General features: G+C 42.8%; 1 protein-coding gene across 1 annotated transcript in view; it reads right to left on the bottom strand.

The window, feature by feature from the left end:
* Positions 1 to 24,667, bottom strand: part of LOC148039944 (Haloacid dehalogenase-like hydrolase (HAD) superfamily protein) — a 102,343-nt gene that overhangs the window by 43,676 nt on the left and 34,000 nt on the right. Inside the window, exons 2-6 of the mRNA XM_087695408.1 lie at positions 23,304 to 23,349; positions 23,085 to 23,185; positions 22,946 to 22,994; positions 22,708 to 22,776; positions 22,500 to 22,561 (exon numbers count right to left, since the gene is read on the bottom strand). Coding sequence (XP_087551534.1) covers positions 22,500 to 22,561; positions 22,708 to 22,776; positions 22,946 to 22,994; positions 23,085 to 23,185; positions 23,304 to 23,349 — 327 coding nt within the window. The remainder of the gene's footprint in view (positions 1 to 22,499; positions 22,562 to 22,707; positions 22,777 to 22,945; positions 22,995 to 23,084; positions 23,186 to 23,303; positions 23,350 to 24,667) is intronic.

The raw sequence follows: 24,667 nt of genomic DNA, 5'->3' as shown, positions 1-24,667 counted from the left end.
CCAAGAGCTAGCATTCCATACCACCACCCCACAACATCCGAGTATATGGACACATCAACCTACAACCCAGCAGTCCAAGAGTAGTGATCACACATGTACACCATAGGGCCTTGAGTCCTATAAATAGAACTCGGCTACCCTTGTAATAGAGGCACAAGAATAGGCGTCAATTCATAGTCCATGAAGTTTCTAGAAGATTCTAGAGCATATCTGCATCATTGCTTTTGTCCTTGCTGATGTCAGCATATCTGCATCATGGCTTTTGTCCTTGCTGATGTCAGCATGCAATGTGTCAAAAATGCATGTCATGCCGACATGCACGCCATGCCATGTGGCATCTTCTTGTAATAACAAGGTGTTCCCCTTAACCGCCCTAGGCTATAGTATAAATAGGGGCCATGGGCTACAAGCCCTTCAGTCCTACCAACACCAATTATAAGGCTCCTACGAGGTAAACCCTCTTCCTATTCTTGCATTGTTCTAGTCTTGTCTTGTATCGGTCTTGTCTTGTAATCAAGCCATGCTCTTGTGAGCATTCTCTTATAATCGAGTTCTCTTGTGATTGAGTTATCTTGCAATCAAGTTCTAGTTCGATTTCTCTTTCAAGTTCTTCTCTTGCAAGTTGTGAGAGCAATCTCATCACTCTCGAAGAGTACTTGCTGAGCTCGTTACAACTTGGAAAGACTCTCCTATCATGATCTTGCCTAGTCTTGATGCAATCCGTGGTGGAAGGTATTGTTTCTTCTTTAAAAAGCATCCAGTAGCAAACCAAGAGCTTCAAGAAAGTAATGCAAGGCTATAAGCCGAGCAACCACAAGCTTTAGGCTTAGCTATACAAGATCTACAACGACAACTTCAAAAAATTCAAGAAACAAGCCTATATCAAGCCAGAGGTCCATCAACTATACTAGCAAACTCCATGATCCACATAAGAAAGGACCAAAGGTCAATCCTCCAAAGAAATTTGATGGCACAAGGTCAAGATTCAAAGGTTTCCTCTAGCATGTATGGTTGTTTATACATATGCAACCAGATCGTTTCAAATGATGCTTCTCCGGTCATATGCAACCAGATCGTTTCAAATGATGCTTCTCGGGTCAACCTCGTAGGAACTCTTCTCTCAAGTATAGCTCTCTCTTGGTTTGCTTGAGAAGGAATCCCCATTGCTACTGGAAAAGTAGCCAAAGTAAGAGTACCTAAAACAAACATTAGAAATCTACGCCAAGGGTCGAGACCCGCCTCCGTATATGCATCAGAATTTCAGCAACTCACATGCAATTCAATATCGAATGAGATTTATTTTATTAGTCAATTCCGTTAGGGATTGAAAGATGATGTTGAAGAACTTTTGCTCACTATTCCAAAGGTGCATGCACTTAGTGAATTTATCTCTCAAGCAATTGAATGCAACAACCACCTATTTGAGAGAAGACAAGAAAAATAAGAGGAGCCGCCTTAAATTCAAGCAGGACAAAGACTTTTGAAGATCCAATTGGCCAAGAAGAACAAGTATCTAAGGCAAACCCTATGCAAATTGACATGACGTGATTCAAGCCATTGACAACTCAAGAAAAGCAAAGGCGGCGCATTAATGGATTATGCATGTATTGCGGCAAGTCAGGACACATAGCTGAATATTGTCCTAACAAAGGAAGGATGAGAATTCATGGCGCCAGTACTCCATCACTATCAAAAAACGTCGATGTTCAGTCTTAGTAGAGACCGTACGGCTAGACAAAGCTTTAAGAAACCCAAAAGGTCTCTTTCTATCTGCAAATCCAACATTTAGCTTTAAGTTACCAATAAAGATTCACCTGACAAATCGGACAAGCTTTGTTAGACTCTGGAGCCACAACATGCTTCATGGATGAGAAATAGACAAAGCAACATGGTATACAACTTCTAAGGAAAGCAAAGCTGGTATGTGCAAAAGTAATTGATGGTCGGCCTCTTGCTTCGAGAGACATCAAGTATGAGACCTTGCCCATAAAAGTTACCCTAAGGAGTCTTGTATGAGATATAGACTTCAACATCATCCATTGCCCAAACAGTCTCGTTGTCATTAGGCTATCCTAGCTAGAATTACATAACCCCCAACGTCTAGAAAGGTTTAACCAAGGCCACTGCAAAATAATAAAGGAAAGAATCCTCCACCAATATACATTGGGGCAAAGGTATTCATATGTCAAGCGAAGAAAAATCCATCCTTTTTTATTTATGCAATTCTGATGGAAAAGCCAAAGGACGAAAGCCTGGACACACTACTAGCTTAATATACAGAGTTCAAGGATATGTTTGAAAAGAAGAATGCGGATATGCTAACGGAACACCAATCTTATGATTGTGCAATAGATTTACAAGAAAGAGCTCAACCTCCTTTCGCGCCCATATATAAGCTATCCCAATATGAATTAGCATGAGAATCTTGCCAAGGGATTCATGCGTCGTTCAAAATCTCTAGCATATGCTTCAATTCTATTTGTTAAGAAAAAAAAAAGGATCCCTCCATATGTGTGTGGATTATAGAGGGCTTAATAAGATTACTATCAAGAATCGCTACCTCTTCCCTTGATTCCAAAACTCCTTGAATGACTTGGGAAAGACAAAGTCTTCACCACGATAGATCTTGGTGGCCCCTACAATCTTGTCAAGATAATGGAAGGTCATGAATGGAAGACGACTTTTCACACAAGGTATGGGCATTCTGAACATGTTGTCAAGTCATTTAGACTCACGAATGCTCTAGTAGTTTTTCAACATACAATAAATGATATCATTCAAGAATACTTGGACAACTTTATTGTAATCTATTTGAATGACATCTTGATCTTTTTCAAGAACCAGGAGGAACATGAGCATCAGGTCAAAATAGTGTTAAATAATTTGCAGGAAGTAGGCTCGTATGCAAAGCTGAAAAAGTGTTCTTTCCATCAAGCTAAAGTTGAGTTTTTGGGGTACATCATTTCTAAGAAGCGAATATCTATGGGCCCTAAGATAGTACAAACTATTCTAGAATAGGAGACTCCTTCATTTATGCGAGATGGTCAATGCTTTTTGGGATTTGCAAATTTTTATTGAATCATTATGAAGGATTACTCTAATATTACTGCCCCTCTAACCAACCTAACTGGAAAGGACAAGTTTGTATGGGATCGAAAGGCTAAACAAGCTTTTCAAATATTAAAGCAGGCCTTCACCTCAACACCCATTCTCATCCATACAAATCCATTGAAGCCCTTTATCATGGAGATAGATACCTCAGACTTTGCACTTGGAGCTGTTTTATCCTAAATTTGTGATAACAATTGAGTTCATCCACAGTAGCTTTTCACTCAAGAAAATTCTCTAGTGTAGAAATCAACTATGAAATGCATGATACATAACTTCTAGCTATTGTGGACTCTTGGAGATCTAGCAACACCTACTTGAAGGCACCCCTCATAAGATCACTATCTATATGGATTGCAAGAATCTAGAATATTTTATGATTTCTCGTGTCTTGAATCGTCACCAAGCAAGTGTTGGGAATAAAGGCCTCGTGCCTTTAAATGTGCTCGGATGTGAACACATCCTTAGCACTTGTACTTACACATATATATCTATCTAAAAACCTAAAGATACTCTCTCATCATTGTACCTACAAACAGACTCACTCTCGACTCTGCTCTATCTCACTCTCTCTGACGCTCACTACGCGTAACGACCGTTTGTCTCAATCTCCCTGCTCAACCCCCCACTACAAACTACTATCAGAGCCATCAGGTTCTGCACGCTTCTCAAGACGTCAAGCGTGAGCTAGGCGAGGAGGAAGTTACAAGTGTCGCAGGCGAGCAAGAAGTGTCGCAGGCAGGCTCGACAAGAGGAGTTGCAAGAGTTGCAGGTGTCACAGGGCGTGCGATAGGTCGACAAACGGGTCAGGTAGCTAATGCGCTGCCAGGCGGGCAAGTACAGTGATTGCGTGCAGGGAGCCACCAAGACCAAACAAGCTGACGACCGGCGTTGTTCGCGACAGGCCTAGCAGGCACATGTGGGGGAAACCATGCAACAGTTGATGTAGCATCGGACGGTGATGGCTAGGTCGTCAGCAAACACGCCACGCGACAGGCCGGCAGATCAATGAACCTCAGGTCAGGAATCTTTTTTTTTTTTAATCAAAAATTTTCCTCTAATCTTTTCTTTTACCCCCTTTCCTTTGACGGCATTCATGCATGGAAACACAGTTTCCAAATTTGTGCAAATTTGGCCAAGAAAAATTGGGGCTTTTCTCGAATTTGGGGACTTTAATGCAGAACTGGACAATCTGACTCAGAAATTGCAAAATCAATGCACATTTGCCCAAGAATTTTAGGGCTTTTCACATTTTAGTGAAATTTTTTCAATTTCACTGAAATTTGTGCACACCGGATCCGAAAAATTTGGGGATTTGTCCAAATTTGATGCGAGCAAAACAAACAGTGATATCTGTCTCAGAAATATCAGGAATTTGTGACATTTTATCGTTGACATTTGGGGCTTTTCATGTACATGCGCAAATTGGGCTGAAATTTACCCAATTTCTCGACATTGATGCACATTAGACCCCGTGCAATTTGGGGCTTTTGCAATTTGGGTAAAATCTGTGCAACATTTGGTCATTTTATATACATGCAGGTTGAATTCCACGCAATTTAGACATCAACACTTGGTAAAATTGGGGGGTTTTGCTGAAATTGCTCTATTTTGGCAAAATTGGCATGTTCTATGCATGACAGAGAAAATATAGATGTGCGGTTGATGCTTTGAGCACAAAAATTTTGGGGCTTTTGACCGTTCGTGTCAAATTTCATGCCCATGTGGCATGGGTATATGTACAATAGAAATCGCAGCTAAAATCTGGGATTTCTCATGTAATGTGATGCATATGCCCTTGGAACAGCTGTAATCAGTTGTGGGATGTTGTAGCACATGGTTTGGTGCTTCTGAAAATTTAATAACAGATCTGAAATCTGTGATTCTGCATGGTCATTTATTGCTGTTTGGTACTTATTCATACCTTGGTCACTTGAGTGACAGTTTTGGGCCTGCTTTTGCTGTTTTTTGGTCACATCTCGGCTGAAAATCATGGCTGTCAGCCATGGCTGTCAGCAATGACAGCAGTAATCTGATCCACATAAAGAAGCTTGAAGGCGCACATAACTTTGCAGTTTGGCAAAAGCAGTGCTCCAATATCCTATTGCAAAAGAAGCAGGCAAAGCCGATCAAAACCAAAGGGGCAAAGCCCGCGGACATGGAGCAGGACGATTGGGATGAGTTAAATGAGCTTGCACGCTCAACCATAGAGCTATCAATTTCTGATGCCTTGCTGTTCAACATTGAAGGTTTGGATTCTGCATATGCTATATCGACTAGACTAGAAGAACTGTATGCACAAAAGAGTGCTACAAGCAAAGTGTATTGGTTGAAAAAGCTTATGGATTTGCGTATGAAAGAGGGTACAGCAATGTCTACTGGCTTTTGTGCACATTCGTAAAGAAAAATGCAACAAACTTAAGCCAAAGTCCTGTAAATGCATTTTCCTAGGATATGGTGACGAGGATAAAATAGAGTGAAAATTGTGGGATCCCGAGAAAAGGAAAGTAGTACGCAACAATGATGTTATCTTCCGGGAAGATCACATGCACAAACAGCCCGAAAAGACTGAGGAGGTCCGTAGGCTTATATTCCGGGAAGAAATACCTTTTGGACAACAAAATGTGCCCGCTGTACAGCAGCAAATACCTGCTGTAAATGAACCTGTAAATGTAGGAAATAATGCTAGAAATGATCAGCCAGCTATTGCCCATGATAATGAGTCACTACATGTGCAGGAACAGCCAAGATAGCAAGCTGTTAATGTTGATTTGCAAGCTGAAATGCCAGGAAAGTATGCTGAAAATGAAAATTTACAGAAACAGCCTGCAAACAATGACCATTGGGTTAGGAGATCGTCTAGGGCTACTAGACAACCTGACACGTTTGTTCCTGGTGCAAACAATGTGGCTGATTATGTCATGCTGACAGACTCTGGTGAACCGTCTTGCTTCAAGGAAGCAATGGACAGACAGGACATTAAGAAATGGTAAAAAGCCATGTTGTCAGAGATGGAATCTCTTGAAAAAAATGACACTTGGTGCAGTTGCCTAAAGGGAAGAAAATCCTTCCATGCAAATGGGTTTACAAAATGAAGGTCACTTCTGGTTCCTCACCAAAGTACAAAGTAAGATTGGTTGCAAAGGGATACAAGCAGGAGCATGGAATTGACTTTGATGAGATTTTCTCTCCTGCAGTCAAGATGACTACATTGAGAACCATTTTTGGGCTTGATTGCACTTGAGGATATGGAGCTCATACAGATGGATGTAAAGACTGCGCTTTTACATGGTGATATGCATGAAGACATATATATGCAGCAGCCTGAAGGGTTTGTTGAACAAGGGAAGAAAAAAATGGTATGTAAACTCAAAAGGAGTTTGTATGGGCTGAAACAAGCACCAAGAGAATGGTATCATAAGTTTGATACATTCATGCAGTCCCAAGGCTTTCATAGAAGTCAAGTGGATCACTGCTTGTACACCAAGAAGGCAACAGATGGCAGCTTGATTATCTTGGTTTTGTATGTAGATAACATGCCGATTGCTGGCAGGGATACTCATGCCTTGGACTCACTGAAGCAAAGTCTTCATGGCAGCTTTGACATGAAGGATCTTGGTGATGCAAATCACATTCTTGGCATGCGAATACTCAGAGATAGATCGAAAGGCTTACTCTATCTATCTCAGCAGGAGTATATCTCCAAAGTTTTGTAGCGTTTCAATATGGAGGGGGGGAAAACAATTGGGGTTAAAGGACTCCTCTATATTCCTCCTGGTCCTTTGCAAGTGGATATACTCAAAAAGAAACATGATCTCCCCTCAACACAGCATTTTTGGATTGACAAGACAATCATGCTAGTTTCAAGGGATTTTTAGTAGCCACAAATGTGGAAACTAGTCAATGACTTTCTGCGTTCTTATGACACGTACCATCGAGCTAAAATCCCTCATCATCGACCTCATGGCCTTCTTCAACCATTACCTATTTGAAGTAAGCCATGGTCATCCTTATATCCATGGACTTGTTTATTGAACTACCTTCTTCTAGAGGTATGATTCTATCTTGGAGGTGGTTGATCGGTTCACGAAAATGGCACACTTTATGCCAACAACCAAGAGCATCAATGGAGAATGGATAGCAAGGCTCTTCCTGGAACAACTATATCAGCACTACGGGTTACTTGATTATATTGTATATGATTGCAGCCCCCAATTTATCTCTGGGTTTTGGAGAAGCCTTTTTAAAATTCTAGGTGTACAAGTGAATCTTTCTTCAACCAATCACCCACAGAGGGATTAACAAACAAAAAGAGTGAATCAAGTCTTGAAGCAATACCTTAGATACACAATTAACTACCATCAAGACAATTGGGAGGATCCATTACCCCTTGTTGAGTTTGCGTGCAATAAATCCTTCCATGCCTCCACTCATCACACCATTCTTTGGTAATTATGGTCAATACTCAAGGATAGACAACCATGTAAGATCACAGGAGAAGAATCTAGCTGCTACCTTTAGCTCAATACTCTTTGATACTCGTAAAGAGTTATAAGCACACATCGAACAAGCTCAAGAGAAATACAATATGATTCACATGCAACATTCATCATACAAAATTAGAGATCAAGTTTGGCTTCTTCGACATGATCTACATTCTTCTCTCCCCTCCAAGAAACTAGATTATCAATAACTTGGGCCCTTCCAACATTCTTCCCTAAGTAAATCCAATCATCTATCATCGCCATCTTCCCAAGTCCATAAAAATCCATCTTGTATTCCACATTTCAGCCTTGGAGCCATGTCATATATCCAATACCCCTAGAAGAAAATACCAAAGCCATCACCTCCAACCATAATTAAAGATCACCAAGAATATGAAGTAGACAAAATCCAGGATTTGAGAATTTCAAGAGGCAGATTACAGTATCTTGTCCATTGGAAGGGCTATGATGCAAGTAAACGAACATGGGAACCAGCTTCACATCTTCAAAGAGCTCCTGTTAAGGTTCACAAATTTCATCTTCAACACCCAACCAAGCCAAGGCCTATTCAAAAGCACACCACCGCCCCTCGTGGAACTCAGTGCTAGAAGAGGGGATAATCTAACGAACGCTCAAGCAAGGAATGTAAGCTGGAATGGCCCCTAGTGTGATAAAGTTTCTAGAAGACCCCCCATTTGTAAAGTTGCAGCTTTTTTAGTATTCTAGAAGATTCTACAATATTCTAGAAGTTATCTGCATCATCGCCTATGTCATCACTGATGTCAACATGCCATGTGTCAACGTGCATATCATACCATGTATCAACATGCATATCATGCCATGTGGCATCCTCTTGTAATGACATGTGTGCCCCTTAACCTCCCTAGGCTATAGTATAAATTGAGTGATAGAGGTAGCCTATAAGAAATTGTCTAGGGTGGCGCCCGAAGGGAGGATGCCAGATGTCTACGGTGGTGCCCCATTGTGGGCGCTCATCCCCTTTTTGAGACTGTCCACTGTAAAACACTAAACACAAAACACAACCCTAAAGCAAAATGCAGAACGCTAAACTACGGGTGAAGGGTTTCTCAACACCCCCTCTCAGGCCCAAAAATGGGAACAAGAGAAGAGTGAGGTGGAGATGCAATGCTACATGCTGAAGAATGCTCATGCAGCGGGTGCCACTTGGACAATGTCCCTCGTGGGGAAATTGTTCACTTGCCCAAGCGCCCTAGTACAAAGATGATGAAAACATGCAATGCATAGGGGAAATATCAAACTTTGTGTGGTGCCGAGAACCATAAGGATATACCCGTACTTGATCTCAGGAGTTGGCTCCATGTTGACCAAGGGACGAAGAAGATCCACCCTATAATTTGAGAATACCGCCTAAAAGGAGACCTTTGAAGATAATCAAGAGACAGGATGAGCTATAGAACCCGAAACTCAACCTTGAGAGAGAAGCCACTAGCTCTGTGACTCAGCGCTAGAAGAAATACGAAGGCCTAGTCACCAACCAAGTCACTATTGAAGATCCAAGGGCCCCGATCTAGGTAGATCCTCTAGATCTTGGGTATGAGTAGAGAAAATGACTACTCAAAGGAGAGCCACTCCTCGAAAGTGAAAGGTGGTGGTGTGTAAAGAACTTCATGGTACATAGGGTCCCTCTCTGAATCAGAAGGAGTAGAAGCAGGAGCCCCCTGTGAAGCCGAAGAAGAACTGGAAGTCCCCCTCTCTGAGGGAGAAGTAAGAAAATCCCCCTCTAAATCCCAATCTGAGAGAGACAAGAAATCCAACCACTCATGGCTCACAGACTGTGAGGCATCTGATGACGAAGAAAGTGCCACCCATCGAACCGAAGAAGGTATCTGGGGCTCGCAAGAAGTAGCCGGAAAGCACCCGGAAGTGGCCTCTCAAACTTGAGTGGAAGAGGGTGGGGAAGAAAGGGGCTCAGGATGAGTCAAGGGTGGGGAGCAGTCGTGGACTCTCAGTGGAGTAGACTGTGAAGGAGATGTGAGCTGTGAAAGCCATTGTACTCGGAAGTAGGTGGGGGAAACCTCCGCACAATGGGATAGTCTCCAGGAGGTCTTAGAGCCTCTATGTGCTCAAAAGGACTTAGTACGCGTCGGTTGCGACTTATTGCCTTGAGCATAATACTCCAATAGCTGATGTAGAATGATCTCTGTAGCCCAGAAAGGAGAGGTGGCATAGGAAGTGCCATGTGGGAGACGCATATACTCCGGGGAGGTGGGAAGCGAAGGTCGAAGTCAGCAATCTTCGGTGGGATGACCGTTCATGCCACAGTAGAAACACCCACTAGACTGGTCATCTGTTGGGCAAGAAGCCATGGGTACCAATGTGCCTTGCTGAAGAAGGAAGAGGCTAGCCACGAACCATGAACTGCAATGTCCACCTCAAGGGCTAGGAGGGCAGTGGAAGGGCTGGAATTGAACTGCCAGTGGAAGGAGGATGCTAGTAGTAATAAGAGGTTGCAACTAGTAGAAAAACGCAAGGTACAGCAGTATGGTGAAGCTATCGGGTTGTAGAGAATAGCCGCCAGATTGCAGAGAATAGCTGCCAACAATCTGGCTAAGCCGCCAGCAAAGAGAACAGCTGCCAGCAATAGGGAGGATCCGCCAACAATCTGGGAGGAGCCACCAAAACTGACTGGGAGGTGGAGGCGGCAACAACAGCCCTGAACGCAAGCTGGAAAACAACAAACGCGAGAGGGAGCAACCGCTAGTTAGGATGTTGATGCAGCTCAAGAAGAAGAGAAGTGAATGCCGAACCCACCACCGGTTTTTGCCCTTACTAGAGTGGAGGATCTTTGCTACTGTTTGAGCATATCCAACTCTAATACCATCTCAAAAGACGACGTACTAGCGAGACAGTAGGGTTTGTGGTGGGGAGGAACACAGAGTGAACTCAGCAAATACTGAGAAGAGAAGAGAAGAGAGAAGAAAATCTGATGAATGGAATAATGAAGATCTGAATCATGAAGTGAATGTGATACAAGGGAACAAGTGTGCCATAGCACATGGAAGATGATGAAGACAGCCACGAACAACAAATTGCAATGTCCTCCTCAAGGGGTGTGAGGGCAATGAAGAGGCAGGGGAAGAAGTGACGGACTGAATGAATCGGCCATATCAAATAGGCAAGAGACTGTCTAGGGTGGCACCCAGAGAAAGAACGTCGACTGTCTAAGATGGTGCCCGGAAGGAGAGCGTCACGTATCTATGGTGGTGTCCCACTGTGGGCGCCCAGCCCCTTTTTGGGGTTGTCCACTATGAAACCCTAAACGCCTATGGGTGAAGGGTTTCTCAACACAAGAGACACATATTTGAAGATCAAAATTTTTGCTCTAGTATTAAAATTGTATTCAGCTAAGCATTACAACAAGAACGTCTTCAGATAGTGAGATGGGATCAAGTAGGGATGATACCTCTTGATCTAAAAATTCACAAAGTGTTGGGGAAAATGCAATTCCCAATCTTGGATAAGGTACGCAACATAAACAGCAAGCTAATAATGTTGATTTAGACCAAAATCTCGGTCCTTCTAGACCTTTAGAAGCTGATGATCACCAAGAGGAAGAGGAATTTGATGACCAGTTTAAAGATCAGCAAGGACAATAGCTGAAACAATTATGCAATTGCCAAATGATTCTTAGTTTATGCGCTTTTTGAACCCTTAGAGAAGGGCAACAAAGGCATGAAGAGGAAATCATCTTCGAGAGCTTCGAGACAGCAAGATGCACTGAAGGAAGAGCAAATACAACAGCATGATGTTCTAAATGTGGGTAGTGAGCATAAGCAAATGATGCCAATGGGGCAATTGATGCATATGCAAGGCCAACTTGGAAGTGACAATCCAATGATTTTTGGATAGTAGGGTATGCATGCAATTTTGGAGCAGCCATGATACTTTGGTGCTAGCACTAGTTTCCATTCTATGGTGGGTCAAGGACTGCATATGGGGATAAATGACACAACTCTTTATTATATGCAACAACCAATGCATGGTGTGCAAGGCCCAATCTATCCGAGTAAGGCTGATAGTATGCATAACCCCATGTATAACAATGTTGGCATGATGTTGGGACACAAAGTGGCAAGTTTGGCAATACATATATAAATCACAATGTGTTTGGGACTCATGGTACTAATGTTGGTCATAAAAATACTTTGTATAGTGTTATTCATGAGAAAAAAACGTAGCTAGTAATGCATGCAATGTATGGAAAAATGTATCTTGGTATAGCTGGTAGTAGCAAATTCCTATGCATACTCAGATTGCAATGGTCCAAAGTATGCAATTAAGAATGTTTACTTATCCATCTTGTACTCCTAGCATGTCAGGTACACATGAGGGGCTAATCAACTGGATGCAATATTGCATATTAGTTAAGTTGGAATTGCGGCAATGTGAAAGTATAAAGCATCGCAATGCTTAAGGGGAAAAAGGCCTATAACCTAGTGGACGTTTTGAGACAAGTACAGTTAGAGGTAAAGTTTCTATTTGCTTCTTGGTGAAGCTTCAGCATTGTTTCACCCATAGATGCAAAGCGGATGAAAGAGGATGATTTGGCAGACCATCCTCAGTTGTTATTGTTAAGAAGACTGCTAGGGTTTGCACTGAGGACACACAGAGAGTACAACCACGACAGAAACACAAAGACACAGACACAGACACAGAGGGCAAAATTCACACCCTAAACGCAAAACTCAAAACTCAAACACAAACAGAAGAAGGGAGAGAGAGAACACAACTCTAAAGTGAATCCCAAGTCTGTGACCACCAGTCGGAGTGTAGGAGTGCTGAATAGTGAATGGCAGCAGGCTGGTCACCAAAATGCAACAGTCTGAAGCCTGGAAACTGGTAAACGCAGCAGTGTACCACCGATCAGGGGCTGGAAACTGTGCACAGTCTGCTGTAAACAGCAGGCTGAAACAATGTCTGAGAGTGTCAGGGCTTGCAATGCTGAAAACGCACGTTGGCTGATCCTGGAGATGATGGACAGCAGGCTGAACAGCAGTCTGGGACAGTTTGAAGCAGTCGCTAGCAGCTGAGAGCTGTCATCTACAGCAATGGACAGGCTAAAGATGATGTGGCTGCAGTCGATGATGGCTAGACAGCAGATGGAGGCGACCTGCAGGCTGGAAACTGGGTACCAACAGCAGCAAAGGGTGTGTGGGCTAGTGTAACCTGCAAACAAGGATGATGGCTGAATGGGGGCAGCCTGTCTATTTATAGATGTGGAAGGGCACCCCAAGAATTAGGATTTCCACTAAACTTTCTCAAACCACTCCCCATTTTAGGGTTTCCACTGAACTCTCTCAAACTGCTCCCCGTTTTAGGGTTTTACTCTAAAAGAGCATTTTTAGTGTGTTTTGGAGCTGTTTAAGAGGCTAATCAGCAAGTAATTAATATTTTAGCTCAACACCCCCTCTCAAGCCCAAAACTAAGTCGAAAGGTTAGGCCAGCCATGGTGATGTTTATGTACCCCAAGGCGTCCCACCCCAAAGCAACCAAGGCATCGGACAAAGGGTGCACGTCGGCTGCCCAGTGGCCTACTAAGACTACAGAGGCAATGGTTATCTTACCAAGGGAATCCAAGTAGTCACCCCAGAGAGAACAGGGCATCGGACAAAGGGTGCACGTCGACTGCCCAGTGGCCTACCAAGCCCTACAAAGGCAGATGGAACTACATGAAACTTTTGTTTCTGCCTAGTGGTCTACCAAGCCCTACAAAGGCGGATGGAACTACATGGAACTTTTATGTGTGTGATTTTTTTTTTTTTTTGAAATAAGTGTGGTAAATTTTATGGGATGCGGCCGATTGAGGAATAGTGACCCAGAAGACGGGAGTAGGGAGGGTACACCCAACACATCACAAAATAGTACAAGCTAACCCATCCACTCAAGGTGTCAATGACGAGGAAAAGTAGGTGATGAGGTATCCATGTGATGAAGAAGGATGGTGGTGTAGTAACAACAGCCGCCGGTGAAAACAGCTTAGGATCCGCTCAAGTGATGCTCTGCACAATGAGATACAAAGTATGCTACTGCTGAAGAATGATCATACAGCAGGTGCCACTTGGACAGTGTCCCTCATGGGAAAATTGTTCACTTGCCCAAGTGCCCTAGTACAAAGATGATAAAATCATGCAATGCAAAGGGTAAGGTACAACAAGGGGGAGAAGCCAATGTCGAAGACAAAGTGCTGAAGCCTGTAGAATACCAAGAAGGGTAGAAACCCCCTCTCAACCTGGATGTAGATGCCGAAGAAGGAAGAGGAGCCTGATGCCAGTCTTCGTGTGGTGCCGAGGACCATAAGGAATGAAAAGGAGAAGGAAGCATCCCAGCTGGAAGAGCTAGATAGAAGTCACCGCCATGATAGCATCAAGAGAGATATTGCACGATCCGTCTCGGGAGGGGAAGCCTCCATGTTGGTAAAAGAGCAAAACTCCAAGGATGATGAAGCCATGAAGGAACGGCGCACATCCCAAGTCTCAAGCCCAATTAAGACTGGGCAAACCTGCATGTTAGCCCTGCACCGAAAACAAAACCTGCAAAGGAGATCAAAGTCTGCAATCACAGAGGTCAATAGTGAGATGCTCCAAAAACAAATCTAAACTAAAATGAAAAGCTAACTGAAGGAACAAGTGCAAAGATGCAAATGTGTATGTGTGTGTGAGTAAACGCAGTGGAAAACTTTAAATGTAGAGACAAAAATTCTATGGGCCCGACTCCAAGAGGGCGAAAAATGAATGCTAGACCGACCTAGAGTATCCGAAATGACCTAGAGACATGCTAGTCTAAGAAGGTGGCCACCATCGCGTACGTCCAGTAGCAGGGCTCTGCCAAGGAAACACCTGACCAGCTGGGGAGGAAGGTGAGATAGATGCATGAAGTGCAATGGGATCGGAAACTACAAACCAATCAACCAATCCTTCAGGAGTAGAGAAGGATGGCCACTGACGCTGTCCGGGTGCCACATGTCTAGCAGTCGCTGTGGGGGCTGGAGGAGCAGATGGGGCAGCAGTGGAAGACGTAGCCCCACTAGACTGTGAAGTCATAGCGGTCTGCTGAGGCTTTTTAGGTGGAAGACCTTGGGCCTTGGAGGGACACTCCTCATCCACATAGCCTACTCTCTGGCAGTCTGTGCAAAACTGGTTTTTCTTAGGGAGTTGCTACCAAATAGGTCTTGATTCTTTGGTTCCATCGGAGGAAGAGGAGTCACCCTTTGATTGGCTTGCCTTCGCATCTAGCGAGTCCTTGCCACTGGTGGTTTTCCCTCCCGAAGAAGAAGCAACCAACCCCCTCTGCTCTGAATAAGGCTGTGATGAGGATTTCTTATGGACTTGATCATGCAGCCTTGCGTAACGCAAGAACTGGCACTGAAACTCGTAGAAGGTTGACAATCGAGGTTGGGAGATAATGTGTTGAATGAAATCGAAGTATTTTGCGGGCAACTTATTCAAGAAGAATGTAACCTGATCATCATCTGACTTTGGAGAGCCAGTGGTGGCGAACTCGGCAAGTAACTGCCTATAGTCAGCCAGCTTGACTTTCAGATCATCCCCTTCCTTAAGAGAGAACTCTTGAAGCTCAAAGTCGAGATTGATGCGCCCAGTACGATCACGAGCCGCATAGCAATCGAGAAGGTGACTCCAATGCTCTGACACGAGCAGGAAGTACTGCAACTGAGAGTGAAACTCAGGAAGCAATCCCTGCATCAGCTCAACATTGGTTGTAGCATTGCGGACTCTTGAAGCTCAAAGTCGAGATTGATGCGCCGAAGTACGATCACGAGCCGCATAGCGGTCGAGAAGGTGACTCCAATGCTCTGACGCGAGCAGGAAGTACTACAACTGAGAGTGAAACTCAAGAAGCAATCCCTGCATCAGCTCAACATTGGTTGTAGCATTGCGGACTCTCCATTGACGGATGAGGTCAGGGTGAGCTAGTCGAGGGTCCAACATAGACTCTACACCAATGACGAGGTCCCAAAGACCCTGAGACTCAAGCACTTGTTGCATGAAATTCGACCAAGTAGTGAAATTTAACCCGTTAAAACGTGACTTATCCATGAAGACATTCTTGGCCATTGCAACAGGAGTGGTAGTGCTCGGAGATGGAGTGTGAAAAAGTGTAGTGGGGATAGGATAGGGGAGTGGAGTACACTTGGAAATGGGCCTGAGAGTACCCACCAGGCATATGGGTAGTGTGCAAGGTGGATCCATAGGTAGGGATGGGTTAACTAGGCATGGGTATGGTAGCCACATGAGGAACCCACGGAGATGGGATGGGAATACGGGGAGCAGAAGATGGGAATCCCTGCGTAAGTGTAACCCAAGGAGAGTGTGAAGACGCACCATAAGCTGAGGGTGGAAACCCCAGCATATAAGTGGTCATGGGAGATGTGAAGCTGGGGATAGTGAGGGGGATGCCCATCACAGTTGACCCAGGAGTGATGGGTGTGCTCATTTCCTGAAAGGTGAGAGGCATTGTGTTAAAGGGTGGCATTCCCCCTAACGAAGTACCATGGTGCAAAGAGGTAGAGAATGGGGTGGAGAAGGAAAAGGTGCTAGGAGCAGAGATGGAAGATCCAACCCCTAGGGTGTGTGATGCACATGTGGAGTATAATCCAAGGTTTTGGAAATATGATGAGAGGTGTGATATAGAAGAGGGTGAGATGGGAGGGAAGTGAAAAGTGTGTGTGATATGCTCAAATGAAACAGAAGCTGTAGATCTACCTGAATTTCAGCTGCTTCGTGAGCCCCCTCTATTGAAGTTCACATACGTAAAGCCTTCCGTATCCTATACCTCAAAAGAAGAAACAGGCGAGGGTTTCGATTCATGCAAAACAAAAGAATTATACAAACCTGACATTGGACCTCGCTGAGATGATGAAGATGGATCGCCAAACGTTCCGAATGCTGTATGTCCTCCATGATCGGAGAGGTGGCCAACCTCACCAACCAGTCCGAATGTGGTAGCAAAACTGGTAGGAGGGGTGTAAACATCACCGTACTTATTGCAATAGTACTCCTCAAAGTCCTCCTCTGTCATGTTAGTGAAATCTGGTGAAGGTGGAGTGTCGTCCTCCTCACCGAGTCCATAATGCCGTCTCAGGGCCTCCAATGATGAAGAAGCCTCATAAGACATCATAGGAACTGGAGAAGAAGGTGTCTGGGACATTGTGATTCGGTTACGAGTCGTATTGTGTGCCTTGCACAAAGACTAGCTCTCAACAATAGCCGCACAATACTCTTTACAAGAGTGGCTCTGATACCATGTTAAGAAGAGTACTAGGGTTTGCACTGAGGACACACAGAGTGTATGACCACAATAGAAACACAAAGACACAGACACAAACACAGAGGACAAAACTCAAACCCTAAACGCAAAACTCAAAACTCAAACACAAACAGAAGAAGGGAGAGAGAGAACACAACTCTAAAGTGAATGAATGCTGTAAATGAATGTAAGAGTGTACAGTGTGCTCAAGGGCAGAGCAATGTCGAAGTGTGACGTCCACCGAAGATGGATCCCAAGCCTATGACCACCAGTCAGAGTGTAGGAGTGCTGAATAGTGAATGGCAGCAGGCTGGTCACCAAAATGCAACAGTCTAGAGGCTGGAAATTGGTAAACGCAGCAGTATACCACCGATCGAGGGCTGGAAACTGTACACATTCTACTGTAAACAGCAGGCTGAAACAGTGTCTGAGAGTGTCAAGACCTGCAATGCTGAAAATGCACGTTGGCTGACCCTGGAGATGATGGACAGCAGGCTGAACAGCAGTCTGGGACAGTTTGGAGCAGTCGCCAGCAGCTGAGAGCTGTCGCCTACAGCAATGGACAGGCTGACGATGATGTGGCTGCAGTCGATGATGGCTAGGCACCTGATGCAGGTGGGCTGCAGACTGGAAACTAGGCGCCGACAGCAGCAAAAGGTGTGTGGGCTGGTGTAACCTACAAAACAAGGGTGATTGCTGAATGGGAGCAGCCTATCTATTTATAGATGTGGAAGGGCGCCCCAAAAATTAGGGTTTCCACTAAACTTTCTCGAACCGCTACTCGTTTTAGGGTTTCCATTGAACTCTCTCGAACCGCTCCCCGTTTTACGGTTTTACTCTAAAAGAGCATTTTTAGTGTGTTTTGAGGCTGTTTAAGAGGCTAATCAGCAAGTAATGCATATTTTAGCTCGACAGTTACAACTTTACCTAGATGCCTTTAAGTTACACTCGACTTCAATACGGGCTCAATCAAGTTCAGCAAAGTAGGGGTCCAAAGTATTACTTAATGCTCAAGGGGGAGGTAGCACTTCCACTTTGCTAGTTATGGACAGCGCTCGACCTCAATCAGGTTTAGCAGAGCAAGGGTCCACAAAGTATTGTCTGATGCTCAAGGGGGAGATAGCGCTTCCACTCTGCCGGTTGTGGACACCTCTCGTATGTAGTGGATCTCGTATGTATTCAGTATGCATCCAAGTTACTAAGCTGACAATATGTCTACCATGAGGTCACTACTCAATGTACTAGTCGTTGTGAGATGTATGCAAATGAGTATGAGTTTCACCCGGCACTGAAACTTTACTTTTGCATCAGTTTATGATTAGTTTGGCATGAGTTTTTACCTTAGTTTTAAGGCAAGAATTCTGATCAATTTTAGCTTAGTTGTTAATCATTTTGGGATCACATTTGCAACAGCTTGTGATCAGTTCTCAGATCAACAAGTGATCAATTTATGATCAGATTATGCTCAGTTTTCAAAGGTTTACAGTTGGCTCCATGAATAACAACATGTCAATAAATGCCATCGAGAGCTTCGGCCATGGTTTATGCTGAAAATATGCTTTACTGTGGTTTTGAAGTCAAAACAGTTAAGAAACATGAGTTATGAATGTATCTAATGGGTTTGTAGCAACAATCCTAGATTGTTTTTCAAATTTATGTCATGTTTATATTGGCTAGAAATTTTCAGCAAGTTTAGGGCATACATTAATGGCCAATGTTGTAACTATAATACCTTATGAAAATTTTAGTGCAGTATGCTTTTTCTTTGGCACAATGCAGTGCAATCGAGGATAATTGCACGAATTTCAAGGGGAAGGTTTGTCACGGGGCTTGAAATTTCGAGATAATCTAATCTTGTCGATGACATTTGATTAAGATATTGATCAAATGTGGAAGGTTATTTAGCACATGTGATGCACATGGCAATTATTTCATGGTAACACGTCAAAGACCTAGAGGATGCAGTAGATGTCAAAGGCAAAAGTTGTAGTAAGTTATGGATGACAGGTACTAGGTAGTACCCAGTGTTAGATCTAAGCCTAGACCAATTTATTGGTCACTAATGTCAGTGGTGACATTAGAGACTAAGCATTAATTACAGTCTAAGGATCAATAATTGCTCAAGGATACTTGGAAGACTAATTGACCTAGCCAATTGAATTATTGGTTGATGAAATTGATATTCTGAGCACTAGAATAATCATTAAATTAATTTTTTAAATCAATATTTTGAGAATTAATTCAATAAGCTCAATAATGCTAGAAAATGAGATTAGAAGGCTATCACTCAGAAAAAATTGCCTATGCAAGTAGGAAAAACGTTTTTAGGGGCTAGTGGAAGTCCATTCCAACCATTGTGAGAGAAAAAGAGGCTGTTAGAGAGCAAGGAGAGGCTGCTGATGTGATTTATAGCCACTAGGAATCAGTCTACAATGTGTAACAACAGTTTGGAGCCATCCAGGAGGAGGTGACAGCAGCCCAAGGTCCTTCAACTGCAGATGACAGCATATAGGATGGGGCAATAGTCTTTCTAGTGGTCTTAACCTATAGGTGACAGCTTCCATGGCTGCTTAAGCAAGACAACAATAGTTTTTCACTGTTTCTCACGATAAGACTCTCAAATTTCTCTCTCTACAGCATTCTCTATCATCCCCCAACCATCTCTCAAGTTATCCCACCATTTCCCAGCAATGTGAGAAATCAAATGAAGAAAATTCAGTCCATCTCTACTGTAAACCCTAATTCACAGCAAAAATTAGGATTTTGACAAGCGCCTCAAGATGCATGCTCAGAATTGAAGGCCTAGGACTTGAATTCCAACAGCTGAAATTGAGAAATTTTAGGGAGATTCAAGAGGCCAACCAGCCCAATATTAGATTTGGGACTCAATTTGTTTTTCAAGCAAAGAGTGAAGGCCAATCCCCAAGCAAACCAAGGGGCAAATTGATTTGGAGACTTGTTGGTCAATTTTGATAGCAAGAGGCACATGGAGTAGCAGAGGAAGTCAAAGGATCTCAATTGTACTCCATCCATTTGCAGTAAAAGTTAAAGAAATACTGCAAGAGACACTAGTTTTGGGGCCAACAGGCTATTCAATGTCCAAGATTGTATGGTAAAGTGTGTATTTCAATTTTTGTAAATTTGTTAATTGCTATAATTAAGTGCTTAATTAGGTTATTTACCATCCTATCCCAAAAGAAAGGCTGGTTTTAGTTGAAGAAGGCCCTTTACGGCTTCAAATACGCTTCACATACTTGGAATGAGAAGATAGACTTGTTCCTCCAAGAATAGTCAAGGTATTAGTGTTCGGCTCCTAATCTTCAATTGTATGTCCATACATTAACTGGAGGACACGCTTTGTTTTTGTTTCATGTGGATAATCTCATTCTAATAGGTGACCATGCCCAAAAGGTCAAGCAAACAAAGAAGGCACCATGTGAGATGTTCGAGATTACGAATATGGGACTCCACTTCTTCCTAAATCATGAGGTTTGGCAAAATCCGAGAGGGATTTTCATTTCTCAACAATGGTATATGCAAAAGCTTTTGACCACCTTTGAGATAGAGGGATATTGATCTATTTCTACTCCCATGGAACCGAACTCCAAAGGATCATGCAAATTCATCAATGGCAAATGCTATCCACTACATGCAGTTGATTGGATCGTTAATATGGCTTCTAAATATTTAGTGATTTGTGCTTTACTGTTGGTTTGCTTGTAGATTTCATGAGTGAATCCAAGCTAGTTTGTTGGCAAGAGCCTTTTGCAATTCCTGAGGGGGACCCCCAACCTAGGTATTTATTATTCAGTAGGTACAAGAGATTCAGCCTTTGTTCTATAGGTCTAGACAGATTCCAACTCGGCTGGAAATGTTGAACAGCTGGTTATTGCTTTACTTTGGGTGTAGATGCTATCTCTTGGAGTAGTAAGAAGCAACCCACAGTTGCCCTTTCATCTGCAAAGGCGATGAAGTTGATATTTACAGAACTCTATACAGAGCTAATGGTAGCTGACAGTTCAATTAGTGTACTCATGGGCAAGGAGTTTGAGTAGTCAGTAGTAGGGGCTTGATCATTTGACATCCTTCACCATCAATGAGGAGTGGTTCAAGTGCTTTGCAAACATATGTGAGGTAGAGTCTAGTAGCTCCAATCTTGTGCCTCATGATAACATTCCCCCCTTGTCAAGAGAGTAGTGCACTGCCTAGGGAGCTGTCATTTGATGATAATGGTAACCTCATCAATGAGGATGAGCGCAAGTGTCTCACCATTCGCCTCCGAGGAGCCATCTTCAAACTCTCTTGATGAGCACTCCGATGCAGATGGTACTAATGATGATGACGATAGTGATACCTCATTCTAGATCTCCCTCTCTTTTGTATCTGCTCCATGTCAAGTGCTTCACAATTTTGGTAACATGTCCAATCAGTGTCCTAATGTAGTACATCCAATTCCTATTATGGAACAATCTGATGCCTTGGAGAACTTTGATGTTCAGCCATGACCACTGATGTCTAAACAGATCTTAGACAAAACAAGAGCAAGTTCGATTCTCTGTACGTAGTCATAGTAATGACCCAAAAAAACAGGTGCATGCACAACAGCAGCAAGCCCCTTAAAAAGAACTTTTCTCAATATAAGGTGTCTATAATGACTAGATCTGAAGACACCTGAGACGAATCCTAATAAAAAAGTGTCTTCATCCCCCCTTGAATTTGGAAACCTTTGGAAGGATGTGGTGGTTGGTCCTGATGTGGCAACCCATCTTCAGTCATCTCTTCATTTGCTTTCTTGTCTAGGTGCACTGCGTGTTAGTCATGTTCATGCACTCTCATTTTCTCTGCAAATCTGTACCTTCATACTGTATGTCAGATGGCATGGCAATGCTGATGTGTCATGATGATATGGCATCTTGATGTTGCATCAGATTTCTCTGATCCTGGGACTTACCTTTCTAATTACCAATTGATTTCCGTCTTTTGTGCTTTCAGCAGCAGGGGAAATCCCAGGCTGCAAATTTGGCTTGGAAAGGAAGCTATTTAAACAAATCATGGTGGTGACTAATTCTTAAGAATCCTGGCTCGCTGCTCTGTCATGTGGCTAGCTGCTCAATCATGAACATGGATCTGCAGTCATGTGACTGATCCTGCAATTATGAACTCTGAAGAAAGGATGCCGATTTTGAAAATTCAGTTCTGTCGAGCATTGCCTCCCAGAAAATGCCATAACACTCTCTAAAAGCTCAGCAGGAACAAAGGAACAGGATGAAAACATTTAATCATCCAGTAGATCCCCGACAAAAGGTAGAGTTGTTGGACTAATTGTTGCATCTAACCAACTAGACAGCATTCAACATATGAGCCAATAAGTCAAGAAAGTATCTAATCCAGTCCAAGAAGATGATGCTGTCAAGTGAGTTCATGGCCCTAAGAAACACCTTGCAGCAAACATGTAAAAATCCATGCGAATACATCACAAGCACTGCCAGTAAAAGCACAGCTTTCATGATATGAAAATTTTGGGCATATAACTAACAAGGTCCAGAAAAACTACATATGAAAGGCATATCAAAAATTAAAGAGAGGAAACACAGAAATGACCTTTCAACTCCTGGGCGTAAAGACAAGCTACCAGCAGTAACTCTCTCTTGTAAAGCTACTTGCTGTCCATTGATCAGAATATGGGTGTCAAAATGTTATTTTCCACAGTACACATGCAGAAAACAGGAAGAAGTTACCCTAGATATGTGTACAGCAAAGCTAATACCAGAAGCAACTCTATCAAAAGGCCTTTGTGTACCCCACTAACCTTTTCATGAATCAGATTCTGAACAAAGGCATCTTTCTGATCAGTAGGTAAAGCCATGGGCCAGCCAATCTAATCAAACCATCAGATGAATGGTTAGAACATCAAACAACCGATAGTTATCTGTTTCCATAAGTAGCACTTTTCCAGACTAAATTATGTTTTCACCTGCCTTCTTTGATGAAAGCTTATGTTTGCAGAAACTAAACTAAAATATAACAAAATGGAACTGCGGCATTACCCTTTCAAAAAATAATGATAGCATTCTTTCTTCATCTCCACCTGCTTGTCTATAGCATCCAGTCATTTATAAGCCCCACTTCATTGCAAGATTTCATAACAATGTGGTCAAACCACACAGTACATAGCCAGCAGACTACCTTAGCAAGTCAGCATAAACTGGTTCTGTCCAATTTGCACAGTCCAGTCCCAGCTTCTGAAATGCTGCAAGACCCAGCCACATACTAGCAACATAGCCATACTGAAATAAAGCTGGAAGAAGAAAACTTGACCATTCTATTCAATGCTTTAAACCAGAATAAATTAAAGAAAGATCCTCAGGTTTTAGCAAAGCGGAATTAATTGAAGAGCCCACCTACATTGAAAGCATGACGATGACCAAACCGGTGCACATCAGCAACAACTCTGGATATCAAATGCAAATAAAGTTGTATCAATCTCAGTAAGAACTGTTGTTAAGCCTAAGCTGTTGAACTTCAAAATATAATAAAAATAGTTAAATTGCTAAAGCGGTACCTTAGCCCTAACCTATTAATGAAGGACATGCTTAAAAATGTTGAAAAAATCCATCAAACATTCAAGCAAACTCATAAGACCAAAACACTACTATAAGATTGCACCTCATAGTTTCATCCATACAAGTAGTAAGTTCAAATTTGACTCATTTATGCAATGAAAGAGCACTCAATGCACACATCATGCATAGAACTAACTAGCAATAAAGAGCTAAGTGGAAAAATTGCAATACCGATGTAGCAATCTAAGCACATGGTCTCTATGACAGTGATGGCTTTAGATTACTCCCACAAACAACAAACATAATGTTGCACACTATACATCTTGGGCACTCTATGAGGATACACTAGGGTTTGGAAAGAAAAATAGTGTGTATGGAAACCAACTAATATAGTGAAATCAAAAAAACACAATTTACAAAGAAGGAAATGAATGAATAAATGTTGAATGCTACATGGAAACTCAAAGAATAAACCAAGTATGCAAGGTGTGATGCATCACACACTCCAAGAGCAGTGTGAGAAAACAAGACTAGCAGTGGAGGAGAGAGAAACAAGACAATGATAGTGAATGAGCTGAAGCAAGAGAGTAAGAGTGTACTTGTTGAACTGAAAGATAAGAGTGAAAGCCCAACACTAGTTCAGGTCATAGGTTGACCTAACCAACCTTCCACCAACTAACTAGAGTCAGGCTAACTTACTCTAGTCCCTCGTGTAACTAGTGTACACACACTGCATTGACACTTGAATAAGTGTCCACATGAAATCAGCCTTTCTTCCAGGGATGGGCGGTAATTCCCTAATTACAACTTAGTTACAACAGCAACATTTATTACAAAACTGAGAAATGCAAACTAACTCACAATCTTGGACAATGGACACCCTATTGGCCCCAAAACTGGCGCCTCTTTCAGTATTTCTTTAACTTAATTGAAGAAGTTAATGTACAATAGCATTTTCCAAATCCCTTTTGGTATTCCAACTCCCCTTGCTGTCCAAAATGATCAACAATTGCCCTCAACATGAAACACAAGATTTCGTGCTGCTATAATAGCACTCTGGCTGTCAGAAATAATGGGCATAGGACCCTCCAATGTTAAATGTAGATCAGCCAGCAATCGGTGCAACCATACACATTCCATTGTTGCTATGAAGGCTGCTCTATACTCAGTCTCACAAGATGAAGTAGCCACTATAGACTGTTGCTT

The sequence above is a fragment of the Lygodium microphyllum genome, chromosome 2 (assembly GCF_053477565.2).
Source record: "Lygodium microphyllum isolate KBCC chromosome 2, Lygodium_microphyllum_v1.1.10, whole genome shotgun sequence".
Taxonomy (NCBI): Eukaryota; Viridiplantae; Streptophyta; class Polypodiopsida; order Schizaeales; family Lygodiaceae; genus Lygodium; species Lygodium microphyllum.
Note: the sequence above shows the minus strand (reverse complement) of the source record. Positions and strands in the feature narration are given on the sequence as shown.